The following is an 18,906-nucleotide window of genomic DNA, read 5'->3' as shown; positions in this document are numbered from 1 at the left end:
CCACTAGAACAGGTTGCTCAAAGGCTCATCCAAGCTGGCCTTGAACACCTCCAGGGAGGGAGCAGCCACAACCTCACTGGGCAACCTGTGCCAGTGTCTCACCATCCTCACTCTGAAGAACTTCTTCCTAACATGCAATTTAAACCTCCTCTCATCCAGTTTAAACCCACTACTCCTTACCCTGTCATTACAAGACCTTGTAAACAGTCCCTCCCCAGACCTTCTGCAGCTCCCTTCAGATACTGGAAGGCCACTACAAGGTCTCCTGGAAGCCTTCTCTTCTCCAGGCTGTAGAGCCCCAGCTCTCATTGTCCTCATAGCAGAGCTGCTCCATCTCTCTGAGCAACTTGGTGGCCTCCTCTGGACTGGCTCAAACAGTTCCATGTCCTGCTTGTTTTGGGGGCTCCAGAACTGCACACAGTACTGCAGGGGGTGGTCTCACGAGAGCAGAGTAAATGGGGCAGCAAAATCACCCTAATACAGAGTCTTCATCAATACAGAACTTAAATATCACTTGCCAAAGGTTCCATCACAGAATGACAGCACTGAATCTCTGCCAGTCCATCCCCATCACCTTTGGTCTTGATTTATTTTAAAAAAAGGAATAAAGGAGCAGAGTCACCTCTGCAAAGCCAGCAGTGACAGCAGTCTTACCCTAAGGTTCTGAAGGCTGACTGGTCCAAATGGACTGGTTTTCTGTCTCGGTTAAAACCCAGCTGTGGCCTCCACGGCCTGCCGTCATTGTTGGTTTTCTCCCAGTCTCCTGGCTTCAGAACTGGAGTAGGTTTCCTTAACATTAAAAATAGTTCCATAAATATTTATCAGAGCAAATACTTAGGTTACAGAAAGAAAAGAAAACAGAAACTGCTACTTACTTTGCACCAGGTAACACCACAGCCTTGAAAACAAAGTCTTCATCGAACTGTGGATCTTTGAAAGAGATACTAAGAGACAATAATTGAGTATTAGTTTTGCTTGATAATTAAGACTAAAGCTGCTTTATTAACAGTGATGCACACAACAGTAAAATGAACGTTTCAAGAACCCACATGTGGATACACTGGCCATATATTGGACTTGGATGTCTCCATTTTCCAAAGGGTGACCTTGTTCCTCCTATGTATCAACAGCCCGTCAAAAGAAAGTTTAATGTCTAGAAAACCATGTATGATAATTAAAGTACCTTCTGCACACCCTTGAGTACAAATCTTCCAGTCAGAGCACTGATTACACTTGATTAAGTTCACAGGCCACCACAGCACAGACAGGAAGAACCTCAGTTTTAGACAAACTGAAGAATAATAGAGCAAAAAGCGGCTGAAAGCTTAATTCCTGCTAGTACATCACACAGCAGTTTGGGTTTGCTCTAGGAAAATTCATCCACCCTCCTAGTAATTCCAAACTCCTGACTTAAGTATCCAGGTCTCAGGTAGGTCCCACCAGGCACACGTTTGAAGTACACAGCACTAACCCACTTGTTCTCTCACTACCTACCATTTGATACCACAGAATGGCTTAGGTTGGAAGGGTCCTTATAGATCTTCTACTCCAACCCTTCTGCCATGGGCAGGCACACCTTTCAACTATTCTTGGTTGCTCGAGGCCTCATTCAACCTGGCCTTGAACACCTCCAGAAAGGAAGCACACACAGCTTCTCTGGGTGGCCTATTCCAGAGTTTCACCCCCTGCATACTGAAGAATTCCTTCCTAAGATCCAGTCTAATCCTACTCTCTTTCAGCTCAAAACCATTCCCCCTTGTCCTATCACTAAACACTCTTATGACAAGTCCCCCTCCAGCCTTCCTGTAGGTTCCCTTCAAGTATTGGAAAGTAACTACAAGGTCTCCCACAGAGTCTTCAGGCTGACCAGCCCCAGCTCCCTCAGCCTGTCCTCATAGGCCAGGAAAGACAAAAACAAACAGCTAAACAGAACCATCTCGCTCTTCCAGCTGAAATGCATCTGCTGTTCAGCACAGAGAATGAATGAGGCTCAAAGGAAAGAGAATAATGGCTCTTTGGAAATATCCAGTTGAAGTCACAGGAACTGAAGAGCAGAATCATGACTGCTCATACTACCTCGAAAGACAGGAAGAAAAATCCTTGCAGTGGAGAAAGGGATAGAAGCCTAAAAACAATTCAACTCCCCTGTCAGTGGCAGATGAAAAGCCACAAACTACCTTTAACTCATCACTCAAGAGTAACTAAATCCCCATTTCAGAACATCCTTTCTACAACATCCTGACAAGCCACAACCTGGCACTCGTTACTGCCCACAGACAGTTCTAGCTGAACCAAGCCACACCTCCTCGGTGGAGGCAAAAAAATGACGCAGACAGATCAGAGGTGGTTCTCAGCATTTCAAGTGTCTTATGTGGCTCAAGAAGTGAAAGGATCCAGCGCTACGCACACGAGAATGACATAAAACCCACAACACAAACGTATGGTCCAGTGCAAGAGTAATTAACATCTACTGTGACCACAAAAGTTACTCTTGGAGAGTCTGCATTGTTGGTTTTTATTATTCATTATGAAGTTTCTTATCATTCTCCCAAACATTACACTCAAGCCAAATTACTCCTTTACTTCTTAACGACAAGAAACTTTATATTCTCAGGCATGCTGCGGGAATTGCTAGGAATAAAAATTGATAAAAAACCAAGAGACAAAACTCCACAGCTGGAGGGCTTTCACTCAACACCCAGTTCTGTCTGGGAGGCTTGCTTTTATGAACATTTGAATGTACTTAAAAGGCTTGATACAGACTTCAAGCTCTGTAGGTGTGGCTCTTTGTTTGCCAAAGACCCAGATGTTCCAACAGAGTGAAATGACCATTTTGGACAAGCCTGCAGGGTACACTGCTAGGCATTCTCTGTTTAACCACACATACCCAAGCCCTGGGTATGTTACAACATCGTACCTGGGATTCAGCTCTTACAGAAAACCAGAGAAGCCTCAAGTAAAACCTTCAGTTTTACTAAGAGATGGATTCTGCTGCACATTCAATGACACAAAACAGACTGAGGTTCGATTGCTGTATTTTGTGTGGTACTGCATTAAAGCCCAGAGTTTACTGACCTGACTGCAGAATTTTGAGTTAGATCACGCAGCATTGGAACAGGAGACATCACCGTCCTGGTAAAAGAGAAAAACCTCTGTCAAACCATTATATTTCTCACTATTTGCTCTACTTTCTCTGTTGTTACCACTCTTGTTTCTCTGTCAACCAAGCCTGCATGCCAGAAGAGGGATTTAAAAATTAACCTGCCTTTCCCCTAAACCAAACACTCCTGTAAGCACTGGAACTACTGAATCCTTATTTCTGAAAGCTATTCCTTTTGTGGCTGATCTGTGGATTCTCTGGTGTTGAACAGTGGGTTCACACACTTCCCACTGCCCAGCAGCCTCTTTACAAACTTGAGTACCATGCACCTTGTCAACCTCTACGTACTGCCAGGGTGTGCTTGTAGCAAGCCAACAGGTTTTAAGAGGGCAGGGAAAAAACAGACAGACACAAGTGCATACACTGAGGACACAAAACTGCTCTGCTAAGAAGGAAAAGTCTTTGAAGTAAAAAACAAATCTGGTGGGTGTTTTATGCAACACTTAATGAGTCTCCTTTCTACGAGATTTAATAGGCTGACAGGCAGTTACATCTTAATGCTTTCCTGCTTCCCTCCAGAAAACTCTTCCTCTTCCATTCATGCAGACGAACAACATGCTTGAGAAAATGACACTTAGAAACCAAATTTCTTTGCTCAGCTTCTTCAAAATCACAGAACGTCAGGGGCTGAAAGGGACCTCAAAGGATCATCTAGTCCAACCCCCCTGCTAGAGCAGGATTACGGACTCACATTTCACAACGAGGTCAGAAACTGTACAATGTGCTGGCACTGAGTTTGAGCCAAATGTTTTCAAAGACAGACTTCTTTTGAAGTAGCAATCCAAATCCTGCTCACCTTCACAGAATCCCTAGCAAACTACTTCAAGTAAAAAAAGAAACAAACAAACCAACCCCATTTTCTAATGCCCTAAGGAAGAAAACACCCCAAGTTTTCTTTTTCCTGCGGTGCTACTCCAATGACAGCTCTGACTTGCTCATATTGTTCACAAACCACGACAAGAATAGAGAAGTGTATATTAGTGAGTGTGACCTAGGATACATTATCTGTCCAACAAACTCAGACTGTGCATTTAACACAAATGAGTTACTGAACACCTGCTTATGCCTCCAAGCAAAGGTAGACAAATGAATGCATACTGCACAATGTGAAGATCACATTGATAACATCTCAAACTGCAGACATTATCTAGAAAACAATAAATATTAGCATTTTTGTATGTCTGGCTGCTAGCAGTTCTGAAGTCTGTGCCACAGACTATATGGAAAACAGCAGAATGTGTCTCTAGCTGGATTTTTCTTCAATGAAATTAAGATTTTTAAAGAAGCATGAAAAAATGATTGTTGGTTTGTTCTTTTAAACACCAGGCACTACTTCAAGTGCAGACTGCATTAAATTAACATTTACACAACAGCAAAGAGGCTAAGCCAACATAGCTTTAGTGAACAAGGCCACTTCTACTATACAAAAGTTAGAAGATAATGTTACTATAATAGTGAAGTTGTAATACTATAATAATAACAACATAATAACACATTGTTGTAATATAATAATCAAGATATAACATATATTACAGTTATATATTAAAAGTATCTGCCTACTAAAGTTCAAGCACTGTTAAATATGAGTCAGCTTCCATAGATGCAATGCCAAACAAAAATTCATCAGCAATTAAACCCACACACTTTAGGAGTGCTTTAAAGTTTGCTGATGCTGCTTTAAAAGCCTAGTTCTGAAATATACTGCTTTTTTGTGCATATGCTGGTGCTAATAGATACCTCACAGACTGCATTAGATTGGAAGGGACCCTCAAAGGTCATCTTGTCCTACCCCCTTGCAGTCATCAGGGACATCTCCAACTAGATGAGGCTACTTCCTATGTAACCTTATGGAAAAGGTGTTTAGCCTCAGAACCAAACATGTTGCCTTGTCAGTTTTAGGTTTCTTGTTGTAGGCACAAAGACACTTTCATTTAAATGCAGACATAGTAGAAGGAGAGGTCCTTTAGCATCAAGCTCATACTCACTGATCTGGAAGAACAGCATTGTCATTCAGTGTAAGCTTTCCCTGGATTCCATGGCACAGCTCTGGGGGCATATCCACTGGCTGTGGAAAAAATAATTACACATCTGAAGCACTCCCTTGGACTTCCACTTTCAGCATTTACACACAACCCCTTAAGAACAAAGTGCAACCTACCTCTGTATTTTTGGTCTTGTACTGTTCTACAATAAAGTCACAAAGAGGATGGTGTTTACCAACAAAGAGAACATCACCACCAAGGCTGTTTCTTCTGCCTAGAAGAGATGAAGAGAACAGAGTGAGAGCTCAGCAGAGAGAAGGAAGGAAGAAATACAGCACACCAGCACACTGTCTTGTTGGCACCTCCACAAAAGAAAAGCTCCACTGTCACTTAGGAGAATGCTTTCAACATTCTTGGAGAGTGGCTGGAAAGAAAGGGTGTCTGCCTAGAGCAAGCTGTCATTGGTCACAAGGGTAGTTGGCAGACAGTGAAAACAAGTTGTATCTTGTGCTTAACAGGAGGAATGGTGAATTTAGAACTGAGTCATGTTGAAAATACAAACAGGCTGGGTAAAAAAACAAAACAGAACACCAAACCAACACGAAAATAAAACAAAAAAAAAACCCCAAAACCAAAACCCAACAAAATAAAACTCCCCAAAACCCAATACATCTCACAGCAGTCTCCCTACAAGAACCAGCTATGATTTTTTGTACAATGGAGAAAGAAACACATCCTTTTGCTTATCTAAGTCAAACAAGAAGCTTCACATATCCTAACTGGACACAGCCAGCTGCAGGTCAGAACAGCCAATATACCTGTCAAGGTTTACCTTCAACTCTAGCTTGGAAATAGTTTGTTCTTCTGATGGCAATATAGTAATTCATAATTATTTTTATAGTATGTACTGGTAGAAGCTTTTCATACCATTAAGCTGCCATCTAATTTTCAGGTTAAGTCTTCTGCAGGTCTACTTGAGTAAAAGAAAAGTGAAAGAACTACAAAATCAAAGCCAAGGATCATTCTAATCACCAGCACCATCCATGGAGAAAAGGCTACTGCCTGCCACAACTTCAAGAATCAAATGTCTGTTGTACTGTGGTCTTTCAAGGTAAATCAAATTGTAATTCTTACTTTCTTCAGGAGTAAGGTCAGGGTAGACTTCTTCCAGGGCAGCTCTAAGGCGCCGCTCATCAACAAATGGCAATAAGGCAACACCTAATAAAACCAAAGCATGAGTTGTTATTTTTTCCCCTCACACATGTTGGAACAAAAAATAAAGACACTACCACAGAAAGTTCTAACAGACTCGAGAAACAACTGTGGCACCAGGCAGAGAAAACCTTAAGTTTTCAGGGTTGTATCACAGAATAGCTCAGTGCTGGTGCAGGATGAAAAGGAAACTTGTCTCCAAGCACCCCTCCATCCTCATACTCCTCTCCAGTCCTGGGTAGGCACAGGCCTGCAGCAACCTGCACATCTGCCTCATTCATGAGCAGGATTCACAGACTGCATTGGGCTGGAAAGGACCCTCAAAGGTCGTCTTATCCAACATCACTGCAGGCAGCAGGGACACCTCCAACTACATCAGGATGCCCAGGGATACTTCAAGGCTGATCTTGAAGGTCTCCAGGAGTAGGGCCTCAACCATGTCCTTGGGAAACCTCTTTCAGTACTTCACCACTCTCATTGTAAAGAACCTTCCCCTGATGTCCAACTTAAATCTCCCATACTCCATTTTCAAACCTCTCATCCTACCACTACAGACCCTTCTAAAGAGTTCTTCCCCCTCCTTCCTCTACCTGTAGCTATACGTCAGATATTGAAATGTAGCTCTAAGGTCTCTCTGGAGCCTTCTCTTCTCCAGGCTGAACAGTCCTCACAGCAGAGCTGGTCCAGCCCTCTGAGCATCTTTGTAGTCCTCCTCTGTGGACTACAGGTCCATGTGTCTCATGTTGGGAATCCCACAGCTGGACACAGTGCCCCAGATGAGGTCTCACCAAAACAGAGGGGCAGAATCACCTCTCTAATACCCTGTGTTCTATTTTGTGCCCAGCTAATTACAGCTACAACTGAGATGTGGCACTATTGGCTAAACAGTGTAATCAGCCTCAAAATTTGACAGGCCTTTACAATTATCCTTCTCTAAAGAAAGAAGCAGCTGTATGAAACACTGCAGCTGGTTTTTCACTCTTTGTATGCATCCAAGTATTTCTGTATTTCCCAAAGCATTTTTCACAAGGTACTAATGAGCCACTGATTGAACAGAGAAAGATCCATTAATTAAATGCAAAGGGGACAAAAGGTAATTACACAGTAAAGGCTGATAAAAATAGAAACAAATTATTAATCTAGTTCAGGACAACTTAAAAAAAAATCTAGAATGACTGCTGAAATTGCTAATAATCACTGCCAATCCTAAAGCAGTTACTGGACCATAATTTGTTCTTCCTCCTAATTTCTTTTCCAAAATACACCTGCTGCAAGATACTTCTCCCCCACATCAAGCACCACAAGTTGCCTGTGTGACTTTGTGTCATTATCTCACTATGATAATCTCCCATTTTCTTCCTGTTTTCACATAGGTTGACTAAGGTCAGGCTACTACAGCTCAAAAAAACCCAAAAGAAAGTTGAAACTTCACCTTGCCAAGCATATTTCTTCCCATTTAAATCAATAGCAAAGTCTTCAGGGTAGAAGTCAATTATGCTTGATTCCTGCAGTTTAGAAAATAAAAAGTAAATCATTAAGAGTCAATTATGAAATTGATTCAGAATATCATCTCGTGCTGTACAGCACAGAGGGTGAGCAAATACAGCTAAAGAGGATGCAAAGGGCCTTAACATGGTTTCTGAAAAGCCATTTAAATGCAAAGTGTGGTAGGGCACTTCCACTACTCATGGTATCAAAACAAGAAATTAAGCAGGACAGAATTGTAGAATCAATCATAGAATGGCTCATACTGGAAGGGAACTTAGATATCATCTACTCCAACCTCCCCACCACAGGCAGGGACACCTCTCATCTGCTCAAGGCCTCATCCATCCTAGCCTTGAACACTCCCAGGGAGGAGGCATCCACAACCTCTCCGGGCAACCTGTTCCAGTGTCTCACCACCGTCATACTGAAGAGCTTCCTCCTAAGATCCAGTCTAAACCTACTCTCTCCAAACCATTCCCCCCTGTCCTGTTGCTAGACACCTTCATGAAAAGTCCCTCTCCAATATTCCTGTAGGATCCCTTCAGGTATTGGAAAGTAGCTATAATATCCCCTGAGAGTCTTCTCCATGCAGAACATCCCCAGCTCCCTCAGTCTATCCTCATATCATAGATGCTCCAGCCCTTGGATCATCTTTGTGGCCCTCCTCTGGACTCACTTCAGCAGTTCTTTGTTGTGTATAATTACAGATAACTGGGTTAAGGTATCTGCTCCCCAGTTAAGTTTTGCAAGGTTTCTGAAGAGCAGTAAACAATCTTCCTCAAGTGTAAGAGAGTCACAAAGTAACGTTTCTCACTGAAACAGCTGAAATCAGAGAATCACTTTCAAGGATCTTTGAATCTCAAAGAATCTCTGCAACCTACCCAAACCATCTCCTCCTGGTCCCCATCACTTTTCTGCCTGAAGTAAGCAGTAGTAAGTCATGCTCACACAACTGCAAGACATCACAACCTTACAGAGAGGAAAACAAGGATTCTTACTGGATCTGTCATGAGTTTCCTCCACGTTGGTGGCAGAAAATTTCCACTTGCGGCTGGAAATACTCCCATAAGTTGTTCAAGAGGCTTAAACTGTTGAAATGAAACAAGGAGATGTAGGACACTTCTAAGAAGCTGTTAAATCATCAACAGAGGAAAGATGCCCTACCGGTTTGGAGCCCTTCTCAAAATCTGAAGGCATGTCTGCAATACCCTCAAAGTCAGAGGCAAACGGAGCATAGTGAAAAGGGTAATACCAGTTCCAGGAAGCACAGCCCTAGGAGAGAAATGAGAGCAGACAAATCAGAAAAGGACAAGAAAACAGTAAGTCTTACAGCCCAGTCACTGAAGATGAGACCACTCAGGCCAGCAGGACAAAAGAATTAAAAAAAAGGATTCCCACTACAGAAGAGTGCATGTCTTTAAAGCTGCTCTGGCCTTCAGTGGGGGATTTGGCTTTTCATGGCCAAATTGGAGTGAGTTCACAGGCCACTGGCATCATCACGGGAACCTGAAGATCATCCAGTTCCAATCTCCCTGCCCTGGGCAAGGATACCTCCCACTAGCCCAGGTTGCTCAAGGCTTCATGCAGCCTGGTCTTCAACACCTCCAGAAAGGGGGCATACACAACCTCCCTGGGCAACCTGTTCCAGTGTCTCATCACTCTCAGTGTAAAGAATTTCTTCCTAATCTCCAGGCTAAATCTGCTCTCCTCAAGCTTCAATCCCTTCCTTCCCATCCTATCACAACCACCCTTGACAAGAGTCCTTTCCCAGTTTTCTTGTAACCCTGCTTCAAGTACTTGAAGGCTACTATAAGGCCTAAGGTCTCCCCTGACTCTTCTCCAGGCTGAACAACCCCAACTCTCACAGTCTGTCCCCATAGGGAAGGTGCTTCAGTCCCTCTGATCATTTTTGTGGCCTCCTCTGCACTCACTCCAGCAGTTCTGTCCTTCTTATGTTGAGGGCACCAGAACTGGATGCAGTAATCCAGGTGGGTCACAGGAGAGCAGAGCATTCCCTCATTCTGCTGGTCAGAACCACACCAAATGGAGAGCCATTACAGAGGGTTTCAGGAAGAGAAGCATTTTTCTATGGGCAGGCAATCTGCACTAGTGCTTTGCAGTGCACCACTAACTTGGGATGACTCTCTGAAAGAACTGGAGCTCTTCAGCCTGGACATTATAACTACATTTCAATATCTGAAGGGCACCTACAGGAAGGACAGAGAACTGTTTAGAAGGGCCTGTAGTGATAGGATGAGGGATAATGGTTTGAAACTGGAGCAGGGTAGGTTCAGGCTGGACAGGAGGAGGAAGTTCTTTACAATATGAGTCGTGAAATACTAGAAGAGGTGGTCCAGGGTTGTAGTTGTGGCCCCATCCCTGGAGACCTTCAAGATTAGACTTCATGTGGCCCTGAGCATCCTGACGTAGTTGGAAGCATCCCTGCTTACTGCAGCTATGTTGGACAAGATGACCTTCAAGGATCCCTTCCAATCCAATGTAACCTGTGGTAGTGTGATACGGGGTATCAGAGAACCATGATATGACACACTCCAGAAGGTGTGAAAGTGTGAATGGTATTTGGTGCAGGTTAAAAAGTATTCTGGTTTTAGTTGTCACTTCTCCATTCAATATCAGCACAAATCCAAGCTTTGAGTAGCATTTTGTTTCCCCCTCTCTTATTCTTCTTTGTTGAATGTTGGGAAATCTAAAGTGCCTTCACTTGAAAGAGGCAAAATAACCCTCCAAAAGGAGAAAATAAAGCAAACTCAAAACACATCAGAACACAATGCACTTTGTAAAGGAAGGTCTAAGTCAAGTTTTCCCCTCCTCAGCTATTTTTCTTAGCAGCACCACTCGAAACAAAGCCCTCCTATTTTGACTTCCAATGTTGAACAAGTAAATGTCAATGAGGCTCCTCCAGTGATATTTTTGGTATAAAATTACAGAGACTATAATTATTAGATGCAATTCTTCAGATGGTTTCAGTATGTTTCAAAAGCCAGGTGGATTAATCTTTTTTATTTTTCTTTCTGTTTTGGTTTTTTTTTCCCCCACTCCAAGCAGATGTCTCCACCACTGAACATGCTTTGCAGTGTTAGCTTTTTGTAAGAACAGAAAAGCACATAATGCATTCTGTCAGAAGTTTTGTGCATAAGGTGTCAATGGGTAGCCAAAAGCCCCTCAAGCAAACCTATTTTAAAACCACCCAGCCCAATAGCTTCCCAATCTAACTTCCATATGGGCAGGACTCCATTTGATTGCTGCTCCACACTGATACAGACTGCTCACATCCTGCAGGTTGCAGCATCTTGCTTACACAGCTCTGCCATACCAGGGTGAACAGTAGAGTGTGCAAGTATTTAATTTTGGTTTAAGTCTGCAATTTGCAGAAGGCCTAGAGAGAGGCTTACTGACGCCTTCTTGAGCAATCTGAATGTGAGGCAAAACAGCAACACCAAAACCTAAACATCACAGGATCACAGGATGTTAGGGGCTGGAAGGGACCTTGAAAGATCACCCAATCCAACCATCCTGCCAGAACAGAGTAGGTCACACAGGAACATATCCAGGCATGTTTTGATTAGGTCCAGAAAAGGAGACTCTACAACCACTCTGGGCAGCCTGCTCCAGAGCTCTGTCACTCTTACAATGAAAAAGTTCTTCCTTAGGTTCATGTGGAACTTCCTCTGCTCCAGCTTGCCCCCAGTGCCTCTTGTCCTGTATCCCCGAGCAGACCTAGCTCCATCCTCCTGACACCACCCTGCACATCTTTATCAACACGGATGAGGGCAGCCCTCAGGCTCCTCTTCCCCAGGTTAAAGAGCCCCAGCTCCCTCAGCCTGTTCTCAGAAGGCAGATATTCCACTTCCTTCATCCTCTGTGGCTCTGTGCTGGACTTTTTGAAGCACTTCCCTCAGGTGCTCCCTGAACTGAGTAGCCCAGAAATGGGCACAAGATTCCAGATGAGGCCTTACCAGGGCAGAGTAGTGTGGGAGAGGAGAACCTCTCTTGACCTACTAACCATACCCCTTCTAATATACCCCAGGATACCATTGGCCTTCTTGACCACCAGTGCACATTGCTGGGTCATGATCATCCTTCTGTCCACCCGGATCCCTAGGTCTCTTTCCCCTACACTGCTCTCCAGCCTATACTGGTCCATGCGGTTGTTCCTTCTCAGATGCAAAACTCTACACCTGTCCTTGTACTTCATTGAATTTCTGCCCACCCAACTCTCCAGCCTGTCCAAGTCTCACTGAACGGCAGCACAGCCTGAGGGGGTGTCAGTCACTGCTCCCCATTTGGTGTCATAAGCAAACCTGCTGACAGTGCACTCTATGCCTCCATCCAGGTCACTGAGAAATATATTGAGTAATACTGATCCCAGCACCAGCCCTTGAAGGACTCAGTGGGTACAGGCTTCCAACTAGACTCTGTACTGAACATCTAAATATCTGTGTACTTCCACCAAGTTTCTTTCTTGGAACACTTCTAAACCAGAAAATATGTTCTGCACAGCAACTTTTCCATGAGGTCTTCGTGGCACTCCTCCTCAATTTTCTTGAGAGTCCTAGGATTCTGCCTTAAGCTGTTGTTAACCTCACTGATCTATTTTCTTTGCAACTGAAATCATCTACCACTTCTGTATGCCTCAGTCACTTCAGCCAGAACATCTACAAACTCCAAAGGACAAGGACTCACCTACATAAACCTCAATAACTGAAGTGGGTTTTTTACCAGCCAAACTGGTGAGCGCTGCAGAGGGACTTGCCCATATGGAGTTAGGTTTGCTCTATGCCTCTCTTGGAGCTCCTATACATTTAAAGCCACAGAATTGGCATCTGCAAACCGAGCTCCAGCTGGAACAGTGTGAAAAGCACACAGCGATGTCTGCACAAGGCCAGTCACCAATCACACAGCAATGAACACATAACCCACATACACTTATTTGGATAAAAAACAAATATAACTTCACAATATTCACACTCACAGAATGGTTTGGGTCAGAAGGGATCTTAAAGATCATCTAGTTCCAACTCCCCTGTCATGGACAGGGACACCTTCCACTAGACCAGGTTGCTCAGCGCCTCACCCAGCCTGGCCTTTAACACTTCCAGGGATGAGGCATCCACAGCCTCCCTGGGCAACCTGTTCCAGTGTCTCATCACCCTTACTAAACAAAATTTCTTTCTAATATCCAGTCTCAATCTGCCCTCCTCAAGCTTTGATCCATTCCCCTCTTATCCTATCACTGCAAGCCCTTGTCAAAAGTTCCTTCCCAGCTTTCTTGTAGGCTCCCTTCAAGTACTTCAAATGAGTATAAACAGTTTGGTCATTTCATCAACATGATCTCAGTTTTGCCTTAACTCTCTCTCTTTAAGCTGAAGTCTTACTTAAAACACAGAATTTTGCAGCCACATTGACAGTTTTCCAGCTAAATCCATTTAGACACCTTGGAGGCAGATGGGTACACAGAGCTCTAGGAACAAACCTTGCCATGGTTAACAGGGACATGGTTTGCTTACAACACACCTTAACTCCACGTAATTCTTTACATAAAGTGGCAAAACACCCAAACAGGTTGTCTAGAGATGTGGTTGAGGCCCTATCCCTGGAGATCTTTCATGATCGAAGTTCATGTTGCCCTAGGAAGCCTGATGCAGTTGGAGGTGTTGGATAAGATGACCTTTCAGGGTCCCTTCCAACCTGAAGCAACTTGTGAATCACTGGAATTTTCACTTATGAAGGTGCCCAGGTTACACAGGCCCTTTGCTAAGGGAGCTACTCAGGGATGCAGAGACCTCAGATCCCCTGCAGATCAACTGCAACAGACTTGAAAACCTTTAACCCAATTTTCATCCACTATTAACAGGGAAGTTGGATCCCAAATTCAACTAATTAATGGGGAAGGGGGGACAGCACACAGACATACCCCCTTTTTATTCTACAGTGTTCAAGTGACAAAGCCTGCTGAGAGAGATCGACTTCAGCAACCTGAGCACATTCTGCTCCCAGGTCACACACAAGATTTATCTTACTTTGTCTTCAGAGCACGGAGATAGTTATTAACCATCAGTGCAACAAACCCCAATGCCTAAATAATCTCTTGCCAATCTGACATCTCAATTATCAAAAGATTTAAATCAGACACATATTACTTCAATCACAATACACTTCATAGAACATCATTACAATCTATGGAGGAGAATGACAACTCTGTTCCTTTCGAATTCTTACTAGCATCTTGCAGGCTTTGTCCTTTGTTCACTCATTTAGTCATCTGCAATTTCACTCTGCATGGCTACCTACTGCAAAGGAAAAGTAGGCATCAGCCCTGAATAAGCTAACAAATGCTGTGACTGTACGTGAGAAACAAAAACTGCATTCAAACCTTGAGTGTCACACAGAATGGACACATGCTGAGTGGATACCTTCATGGAATCACAGAGGGACAGGTTGGAAGGGATCCCAAGGATCATCTGCTCCAACCTTTCTAGCTGATAATGTAGTTGAAATGAACTAGCCCAGCACCCCAACAACAGCAATGTGGTGGAATCCACTGCTTCCCTTAGGAAATTATTCCAGACTAGCTGTTCTCATGGGGAAACATTTTATTCTAGAGTCCAATGGGAATGTGCCCAGGAGTAACTTGTATCCACCACTCCTTGTCTTTTCCTTGCGACTCCTTATTAAAAGAGAGTCTCCATCCTCCTGGCAGTCACCCTTTATGTACTGGTCCATGCTAATAAGGTCTGCCCTAATCCTTCTCTTCTCAAGACTGAACAAAACCATCTCTCTCAGTCTTTCCTCACACAGCAGGGCTTCCAGTCCTCTCATCCTTCTCATGGCTCTTCTCTGGACACTTTCCAGCCTGTCCACATCTTTTGTACAAAAGGGACCAAAACTGCAGACAGTGCTTCAGGTGTGGCTTGCAAGTGCTGAGAAGAATGGGACAATGACTTCTTCATCTCTGCTGGTAATGTTCTTGTTGATGCAGTCCAGCATCCTGCTAGCTTTCTTTGCTGCTGCAGCAACACGCTGTTCACTCATGCTGAACCTGTTACCCACCAAGACACCCAGGTCCCTTTCCACAGGGCTGCTCTCCAGTCAGGTGGATCCCGGTTTGAGCTGCACTCCTGGGTTATGTATTCCAAGGTGCAAGACCCTACATGTGTTCCCACTGAACTTCATAAGATTCTTGCTAGCCCATTCATTTGGCCTGTCCAGGTCTTCCTGGAGGATGGCTCTCCTTTTTGGAGTGTTAACCTCCCCACTCATTTTGGTGTCACCAGCAAACTTCATTGAAGTGCCCTTCATGCACCAGATGACATAGGAAGATACTGAACAGTGCTGGGCCGAGCATCAATCCCTGGGGGACCCCACTTGTGACTGGTTGCCAGGTTAAGAGAGAACTATTTATTGCCAACCTCTCGGTAAGGCCTTTCAGCCAGTTCTCCACCCACCACACAAATGACCTCTCTAGGCCATAACATGTCAGTTTCTCTAGGAGGAGCTTGCAAGGCACCCTGTAAAAAGCCTTGCAAAAGGCTTAAAAGCAACCTCACTGCTTTTGAAATAAGACCCAAGCAAGGGACGATTACTGTCAGCTTAAATAAAACAGGGTGCAGACACAAAAGAGAACCGCAATCTCAGAGGAGAAATTTTGAAGTACCTGATAATAATATCTGAGAACCCAGCAAAGCCCTTCCACATAGGACTGCACAACTTTGCGACGGAATTTCTCATCAGATGCATCAACATCAAATTTGTTTTTGTAGTAGCGCTGTTTCCAACCTGCTTCCCATAACCTGCAGGAAAAAAAAGCCCACACCACCACAAATAGATGTCAATACATGTTAATATATGCACCCTGACACATCTGCATTCAAATCTAAGCCAAAGTCACTTGCCACTTCAATTCCCATTTTGATACAATTTAAATGAAAGCATAAAAACTGGCAGTCAAGTGCAGGAGAATAACATTTGATGATTGGCATCACAGCAAATACAGATGAAAGTGTGAAGCTACCAGCCTCAGAAACATCTTCAAAGGCTTTGTTAGGAGCAGAGTAAATTTTCCAATCCATGTCTGCTGTTGTCAGGGTTTTTCAGAACAGTGTTGTTCCTAGTTGGGCAATCTCTTCTTTCTCATCAGGAATTTACTACCAAATTTGCCATTTGAACTTTGCTCTTTAACTCTTCCAACCACTAACAAGTAAACATATCCTTCCCCTTCCTTATTCTGTTTTACCTACCGCAGGTCAAAATCTTTTTCTCACTGGAATATCTTCTCACATCAAGTTCATTAGTTCATTCCTTTATTCTTAACACCCCTCTCAAGCAGAAAAGTGGTCTAGTTTCCCTGCTACTCGGAGGAAGAAGGAAGCAAACAAATAATCAGCAGCAGTTAGATTCTCTTGTGCTGCTGTTCAGACAAGCTATGATTACTAGCAGAACTGAGACTCAGGAACCATGTGCTTGCTGACTTGCGTCAGACAAGCTCCCTTTTACACAGATGTCCAATGCCAGAGATGAATACTGGAGTCAAGAAAGCCATCTCAGACACCATTTATCCTCACTGTACACAGCTTCCCCTTATGTCTGTCTACAGATGGGGCAGGGGTAACAACTGCTTGCTCATCTTTGACTGACAAGCACCTGAATACTTTGGCTCAACTGGAGGAGGTCAGGGAGAAAGTGAATAATGTGCTTTGTTGTGCCACATTTCATGAACAAAGATTCTGTGAAGAATATAAGTTAAGCACAGACTGTAGGCTCCTTGACAAAATGACAAGGCATGAGGCATCTTTAAAGTCCCTTCCAACTCAAACCATTCTACGATTCCATGAGTACAGCTGTGGTGGCCACAGGCAGCAACAGGAATTGCAGCCTACAAACTCTAGAGCTCTCCTTCCTTGGATGTTTTATTTGCTCACCACATTTGCTCTGTTCCCTGTTGTTCCATGTCCATTTTGAGGAGACAGCTGACCCACAAGCAAGAAATTATTAATAAGCACATCAAACTTCAAGTTGTTACTCTTATCAGACATGATGAAATTTTAAGAGAAATTCTAGTTCAGTTCAGAGACTGCCATCTGAAATGGTAGCTTAAGTAATGGAATTATTAAGCTCTACTTAACATTAAGTTCAGTCATGATAAGCTTCAGAACTGGCTTCCTCAAAAGAACTATTTGGGTTGGGTTTAGGTTATTTGGTTGGCTTTGATGTGGGTTTTGTTTACTTTTAGTTTAAACCTATTAGTCACCATAGTGTACACATTTTAACCAAAGTTCACAGGCATTTTGGTACTCAAGTGAACTAAAGCAAGCTACAAATTTGATTTAGAAGCTGCTTAAATCAGATCACCTCTTTATAGTGATTTTTTTTAATTAGAACTTTAATGTTAACAATTGAAAGCTTGGCATTGATGAGCACAGCACATAAGCTCCTGTTCCACAAAGTCTGTGACCACTTTAAATTCCATGCAGAATCTGAAGCACCAGTCACCTGTGAGGTCACCTTAAACTGACACTTGTCAGAATCTGCTTTTAGCTAGTTGTCCAGTACAGAGCTACTTTCTAAACCTGACCTGAGCTCGTTTGAAGATTATTCCAAGTGATCAGGAGGTTGAGAAACTGAGAGATGTTTTTAAGATTTGAGAAAGCCAGGACAAAACAAAGACAGAGCTACTTGTGTTGAAGTCTTGAAGGAGTCAAGAACATCTGCAGCCTATGAGCATCTGACCCTGGGAGCTCCCTGGCAGCTAGACACTTGCATACATTTCAGGAACCCTTTCTGTAAGAGAACAAAACTCAATCTGCTAGCTGACTAAAACTGTTTGTTCTAAAGTTTTTCCAAATACAGAGCATAGCTTTGCACACAGCTTTGCTGGCTGCAGGGCAATTATGCATTTGGGTTTACTTACAATGAGAATAAAATAATTTTCCACACAGAAAAGGATCTGAGTAAAAATTCTGAGCTACAAAAGAGCTTAAATAACTGTGGACAAACGTAGCACTTCCTTTTGCTGGACAATACCAACCCTGTCAAAACTATTGGTACTGTGGTACACTCACATCAGTTGCTACAGCATGAAAATTTATCTTGATTTTAGATAAAATTTTTGCCTGCTTGATTAAAGCAAACCAAACCAACAACATCACAACACCACCAATGGAAAAATCAATCCCTTCAGATCTGTGCATAATGGGAAGAAGGTAAGAAATGAGAACTCAAATAGGCGATCTTGGAAGATGCGACAGGCTAGGTGACAGTGCTGGACACTACTGATCAGTACTTCACAATTTACAGATGTAGAGATTGCATCAGGTCAGAAAGGACCCTCAAAGGTCATCTTATCCAACTCCCCTGGAGGTAGCAAGGACACCAACTAAACCTGGCTGCTCAGGAATACTTCAAGGCTGATCTTGAAGGTCTCCAGGGATGAGGCCTCAGCTACCTCCCTGCTCCAGTATTTCACCACTCTCTTTGTCAAGAACTTCCTCCTGATGTCCAACCTAAATCTTCTGCTCCAGTTGCAAACCACTGCATCTCATCCTATCACTCCAAGCCCTTCTAAACAGCCCTTCCAGAGCCTCCTTGTAGGTCCCCTTCAGCTAATGAAATGTAGCTCTAAGGTCTCCCTGAAGCCTTCTCTTCTCTGGGCTGAACAGCCCCAACTCTTTCAGTCTGTCTTCACAGGAGAGCTGCTCCAGCCCTCTGATCACCTTTGTGGCCCTTCTCTAGACCCACTTCAGCAGGTCCATGTCCCTTCTGTGTTGAGCATCTCACAGCTGGACACAGTACCCCAGGTGAGGACTCACCAGAGCAGAGTGTAAGAATCACCTCTCAATCTGCTGGCCTCACTTCTTTCAATGCAGCCCAGGAAGGAATTTGCCTTCTGGGCAGCAAGTGCACACTGCTGGCTCACATCCACCTTTTCACCCCCAGTACTCCCAAGTTATTTTCTGAAGGGCTGCTCTCAATTTCATCATCCCCCAGTCTGTATTGATAATGAGGGTTGCCCTGAAATAGGAGCAGGACCTTGTACTTGGCCTTACT

General features: G+C 43.6%; 1 protein-coding gene across 1 annotated transcript in view; it reads right to left on the bottom strand.

Annotated features, from left to right (window-relative positions):
• XRN2 (5'-3' exoribonuclease 2) overlaps positions 1–18,906 on the bottom strand; it is a 64,473-nt gene that overhangs the window by 24,753 nt on the left and 20,814 nt on the right. The window contains exons 17-26 of the mRNA XM_064145717.1: positions 15,518–15,653; positions 9,007–9,114; positions 8,841–8,930; positions 7,787–7,859; positions 6,277–6,360; positions 5,319–5,416; positions 5,146–5,225; positions 3,076–3,132; positions 876–944; positions 655–789 (exon numbers count right to left, since the gene is read on the bottom strand). Of these exons, the coding sequence (XP_064001787.1) occupies positions 655–789; positions 876–944; positions 3,076–3,132; positions 5,146–5,225; positions 5,319–5,416; positions 6,277–6,360; positions 7,787–7,859; positions 8,841–8,930; positions 9,007–9,114; positions 15,518–15,653 (930 nt within the window). The remainder of the gene's footprint in view (positions 1–654; positions 790–875; positions 945–3,075; positions 3,133–5,145; positions 5,226–5,318; positions 5,417–6,276; positions 6,361–7,786; positions 7,860–8,840; positions 8,931–9,006; positions 9,115–15,517; positions 15,654–18,906) is intronic.

The sequence above is a fragment of the Pogoniulus pusillus genome, chromosome 7 (genome assembly GCF_015220805.1).
Source record: "Pogoniulus pusillus isolate bPogPus1 chromosome 7, bPogPus1.pri, whole genome shotgun sequence".
Classification (NCBI taxonomy): Eukaryota; Metazoa; Chordata; class Aves; order Piciformes; family Lybiidae; genus Pogoniulus; species Pogoniulus pusillus.
This window is presented reverse-complemented; position numbering and strand designations above follow the sequence as displayed.